Raw genomic sequence first — 5,653 nt, forward strand, 5'->3', positions numbered from 1 at the left:
TAAGGAAGACCAGAAATTATCCTCAACTCCCCATGAGTTAGGGCCACCAATTCTGTCTCAGAGAGGAAGAAGAGACTCGGGGAGGGAGGGACGAAAAGAGAAAAAGGGGAAGAAGAAGAGAATATGAATTAATGAATTTGAAGCCAGGTGAGGTGGCATACTCCTATAACACTAAAATTTAAGATAAGGCAGAGGATTAGCATTCAAGCCAGACTTGCAGCTCTGGGGGCAGCTAGACTACAATGAGATTCTGTCTGGAGAAAAACAAAGGAACAACAATTTTATGTACACGAAAATGAAGCTTCACCAGAACTTCACCAAAGAACTCATCACAGCAGCAAGGCATCAGTTTTTTATTTCATCCTTCCTCCTGGCTCAATTACACATGGAAGTAACTGGCTCTGATTTGAAATCTACGAATTGGTTTGCTGACTGGCTACAGTCCCCTGGAAAGTAATCAAGAAGACTTTTGTTTGTTTGGTCTAAGAATGAAGCAGAGTGGCAAGAGCACCTAGGTAGCATGTACAAAGCTCTGGGTTCGCTAGGTGTGGTGGCGCACACTTTTAATGCTAGCACTCGGGAGGCAGAGGCAGGTGGATCGCTGTGAGTTCGAGGCCAGCCTGGTCTACAAAGGGAGTCCAGGACAACCAAGACAACACAGAGAAACCCTGTCATGAAAACAAAACAAAACAAGAAAGTCCGATAAGTTCAAATATCCTGTAGTAGTGAGTCAGCTCTGGTGCTACTGCACTGTATGTCCTAAGGACATACAACCTGATCCCCAAAGGCATTTCCTCACATGCAAAACTAGGGGCGTGGAAAACACACACACACACACACACACATTCGTTCATTCTTTCATTCATCTATCTATCCACTTTGGTTTTTCAAGACAGGGCTTCTCTGTGTAGCCTTAGGTGTCCTGGACTCTCTGTAGACAAGGCTGTTCTTGAACTCACTCCTGCCTCTGTCTCAGAGAGAGCCACCAGGCTGGGTGGTAGCACGTCTTTAATCCCAGCCCTTGGGAGGCAAAAGCAGGAGGCTACACAGAGAAACAGAAGAATTTTACCTTGGGGTCTGAATAGGTGGCTCAGACAATGAGTTCCAAGACTGCCAGGGCTACACACAGAGAAACCCTGTCTCTGAAAAAAAAAAAAAAAAAGCCACCCTCCACCCCCCCAAAAATTAGGAGCAATGAAGAAAAAAAACAAAGCCAAATGTCTGGGGTGATAAGGTATGCAGATTATCCTCATTTGATCATGACATGGCATACATATGCTAAGATGTCACACCATATGCCCTAATTATGTGTAACTATTAGATGTCAGCTTGAAAGTAATCCAGAAAGGCCACAGCTGAGTGGCATAGAACTTGGCTAGCATTTATAAAGCCCTGAAAATGGTCCCTAGTACTGCTAGAAGCTTTTTTTTTTTTCCCGGTTTTGTTTTGGTTTTTTGAGACAGGGTTTCTCTGTGTAGCTTTGGCTGTCCTGGAGTCACTTTGTAGACCAGGCTGGCCTCAAACTCAGTGATCCACCTGCCTCTTCCTCCCGAGTGCTGGGATTAAAAGCGTGCGTCACCACGCCCGGCTTGTTTTTGTTTTTTGAGACAGAGCCTCTCTGTTAGCCTTGGCTGTCCTGGACTCGCTTTGTAGACCAGGCTGGCCTCAAACTCACAGTGATCCACCTGTCTCTGCCTCCCAAGTGCTGGGAATAAAGGTGGGCGCCACCACGCCCAGCTGCTAAAAGTTTTTAAAGAAAAAAAAGTTTGGAGGCTGATAGTGATGGTCTACACCTTTAATTTAATCTCTAAAAAACTGCCTGGTCTGCATATCAATATCTGGTCAACTGCCTCCTAAAAAATAAAAACAAATTTACCTTGCATGGCTGTTGTTCAGGTTGGCAGTGTACTAGGAAACTGATCTAAAAACGTTTAACTTGGAGTTGAATGCAGCTAACGTCTCCATGTAGCCAGGAGTGTACGTAGCAAATGTTTGGCATTCTAGCACTTGGTGTATCAAGGCAGAACTCGGGGTTCAAGGCCGGTCTGGGCTTGTGGGAGGTAGAATCTCCAAGTGGGAGTTCCAGGACAGCCATGGCTACACTGAGAAACCCTGTCTGGAAAAACCGGGATGGGGTGGTGGTGGTAGAAAGACGATACAGAACAAATTTTTAAAAAAGAGAGGAAGAAAAAAAGAGAACTTGGTTTGAAAATTGACATTTCCGTATTACTTGTATTACTTTATTCAATCTCCTTTCCACTGGCAACATGTGCGAGGTCAGGGAGCAGTGGTGGTGCTGCACAGCTTTAGTGCCAGCAGGCAGATCTCTGAGTTCAAGGCCAGGCTGGTCTACAGTCACAGGATGGCCAGGCTTACAGACAAACTATGTCCCCAAAACAACAACAACAACAACACCAAAAAAAAGAAATAAGAAATAATTGACAAGTGAAACAAACCTTTGTTTTTAGTGCAACTATTAAGTGAATGAGTATTGACTACAAAAGGTTAAATGCTTAGAATATTGTGAATGCTTAGTTTGTAGTGGAAAGACCTGAGGTGCTTGGGATGGAACCTAGAGTCTTGTCCATGCTGGGCAAGCTAGCGTAAACTACATTCCCACTCACAAGAGGCATCTTTATTACCTCCCCCTTTTCTTCCTTCTAATTTTTCTCTTTAAAAATGCACATGAACTGCAAATTACATACTCGATCCAGGGAATGCAAAACTAAGCCCAAAACTGTTAGCTGGGACTTGGACTTTTACCAAGCAGTCTCTATATGGTTCTACTCTGCATAAATAAATAAATAAATAAATAAGCAAGCAAGCAATTCCTAAAGGGATCGTGGCTACTTAACTTTCTTTTTTCTTCTTCGAGACAGGGTTTCTCTGTGTAGCCTTGGCTGTCCTGAGGCTACTTAACTTTTAATCCCACAAGTGTCCATTCGCAACCATCTGGATCTCGACCTGTTAGCCAATTTCCTTCTGAGAGTGGACGGTTCCCACCCAATAAACTGCCTTAGTCTGGGATTTGTGTACCAACTCCAACAAGGATTATATCCACTGCCTGGACCTAGGACAGAACCACCTGGACCCCAAACCAAAACATGGGCCGCTGGGAAAGGGTGCCGGGCTAAGAGCGGGAAGCGGAGCGGATCCACCCACCGTAATCTGCCTCCGCCCTCGCACACACGCGCGCGCGCACACACACACACACACACACCTCGCCCTAAAAGCCTCCGATTCCAACGTTCCAACTACAAATTATCTTACGTTCCCCTCCCCGAAGAGCTATCAAATTGGGCGGGAGCGTTCACGAACTCTGACCCTGCCGTCTCCCCGAAAGCTTAAGACCCGGACGGTGGACGTTGTACGTGGGGGACACTCGCTTTCTCCAAAGCTGCCGCGGAGGAAGCCCCCCTACCTCCCTCTATAACCTCTCTCGGGACGTACCCCCCAAAAACCGCACTACCGGTGCCCCGCAGCCTCCTCAGGCTTCCCGCCTGCCTCTCCCCAGGGACTTCCTCCTTGGGGCTCCCGCTAGGCCCCAAGCCCCGGCAGCCGGCCCGGCGCCCGGCCTGCGGGCCCCGCTAGGCGGCCGGTGAGGTTCGGCTCTGGCCCATTCCCGCCGCCATTTTCCGGCCACCGCCGCGTAGGGGGGGGGGGACGATCCCGGAGGAGGAGACTGCGCAGGAGCGCACCGGTCTCGGCCGCAACGCCGAGGACACGGCGGGCTGGCCGCCAGCCCCCCCCGGGGTCTCTAAGGTCTCCCTCCACAGGCCGCCGTGAACCGAGTTTGAGCTCCCCACCGCTTGTCCGGTCTTACAAACAAGCCTCTCGCCTCCCCCGCCGGCTCCCCGCTCTCCTACTTACGCGGAAGAATCCCGCGTCCATCTTGCTGCCTCGCTCGGAGATCGCTCCCTATCCCAGGGTGCACCGCGCCGCCGCGACGGAGGGCGGGACCGGCAGAGGGGAGGAAGCCTAGCGCCGGGAGGCTGCGCGCGACTCTAAACCCGCCCCCTCCGGGGGGGGAGGGGGGCACGCGGCTGCGCCTGCTCAGTACGCCGAGAGGGCGCCACGCATGCGCAAGCGCACCAGGGCGGCAACTTTTTGCAATGAGGGGAGGCGAGGCCAGCGACCGCAACCAATGGAGAGAGGAGGGCGAGTCCTTGGGTCGCCCCACCCTACGAGTCCTTTTGTGGCGCGTGATCGGCAGGGTTCGCGCGACGTGAGCTGATCCTTCCTTCGACCCGTAGTCGGTGGAGGCCTCGGTCTTGGGGGGTAGCTGGGGAAATCGCGGAAAAGAAAGGTTTTCCCAGGGGTGTTACTGGTGAGGCTACACCAGTTCGGAGCTCGCGACCTGCGGTGTTCTCACTGTGAAAGTGGAGATACCGTGTGGGTTTTAAGGGGGTAGCCAGCCGGATTGACCCTGGAGTGTCCGCACCAATGAAATGCGCGGGCTAGCCGGATGTGCGTCGCATCTGGTTTGGGCTTGAGGTGTCCATTGGCTACCTTTCTGTACTTCAGCTGAGAAACCACGCTGAAGGGCAGGAAGTGGAAGAGGGCCAAGGCCGGCCCTTCAGCATGTCCACCAAGCGCTTTTCTCAGAAAAGCTTTCTGGAGCCACCTTGTATTAGCCCCTCTTCGCAGACACGCTCACCTCTTCTGCTTTTTTTAATGGAAAAAAAAAAAAAAAAAACCTGAAAGTGGGTATGTCTGCCCTCGGAGTATCAGTATAAACACGTGCACATCTCCAGGCTTTTTTTTTTTCCCCTTCTGGTTTCCCTTTTTCTGACTCGAAGTCCCGCACTGGCTCTGTAAGAGATACCCCTATTCCTGACCTTTCCACCAGGCATCCATTCTGGCCCACAGAGTGACACTGCAGAAAACCATAGGCACCTCTGTGAGTTCGAGGCCAGCCTGGTCTACAAAGCGAATCCAGGACAGCCAGTGCTACGAAGAGAAACCTTGTCTCCAAAAAATAAATAAATAAATAATGAAGGACAGAGAGAAGGCAGAAGTCAAAATTAAACAGCTGTGGAGTGAAAAAAGAGTGACCAGAGAGGAAGGTGGCATTTTTCATTATGAAAAACAAAAGGTTGAAGGGCAAGTGGAGGGTGTGTGGTCCTCTTTCCTGAGGGGCGGTTGAGTGAAATTTGAAAGTTGCCAAGTTGCCTTGTTGTCTGCCCCAGTCAGAGGTCACACGCAGATCAGAGGGCAGGGACAAACCTTAGACAGCAGGAGCAAACCTAGGAAATTCAAGCAGCGAGTGATTGAGCACAAGGGATCAAAGAGATCCTCCTGCCTCTGCCTCCTGGGACCGCGTCTCTTTTTTTTTTTTTGGTTTTTCGAGACAGAGTTTCTCTGTGTAGTCTTGGCTGTCCTAGACTCGCTTTGTAGTCCAGGGTGGCCTTGAACTCACAGCGATCCCCCTGCCTCTGCCTCCCGAGTGCTGGGATTAAAGGCGTGCGCCACCACGCCCGGCCTTGGGACCGCTTCTCTTAATATTTAGTAGCTGACTGTGGCGAGGCAAGCCTGAAATCCCAGCGCCTGGGAGGCAGAGGAAGTCTGAGGAGTCTTGAGTCCGAGGCCATTCTGGGTATAAAGAAAAACCCTGTCTAAAACCCTGGGCGTGGGGATGCAGGCCTTTAACCCT

General features: G+C 50.8%; 1 protein-coding gene across 4 annotated transcripts in view; it reads right to left on the reverse strand.

The window, feature by feature from the left end:
* SRRM1 (serine and arginine repetitive matrix 1) overlaps positions 1-4,012 on the reverse strand; it is a 35,738-nt gene extending 31,726 nt beyond the window's left edge. For all 4 annotated transcript variants that reach the window (XM_084788284.1, XM_084788283.1, XM_084788282.1 and 1 more), the window contains exon 1: positions 3,871-4,012. In XM_084788284.1, coding sequence (XP_084644410.1) covers positions 3,871-3,891 — 21 coding nt within the window. In that variant the 5' untranslated portion in view covers positions 3,892-4,012. The remainder of the gene's footprint in view (positions 1-3,870) is intronic.
* Between the last annotated feature and the right edge of the window lie 1,641 nt (positions 4,013-5,653).

Source organism: Acomys minous (genome assembly GCF_964271855.1).
Source record: "Acomys minous genome assembly, chromosome: 6".
In the NCBI taxonomy this organism is placed as follows: Eukaryota; Metazoa; Chordata; class Mammalia; order Rodentia; family Muridae; genus Acomys; species Acomys minous.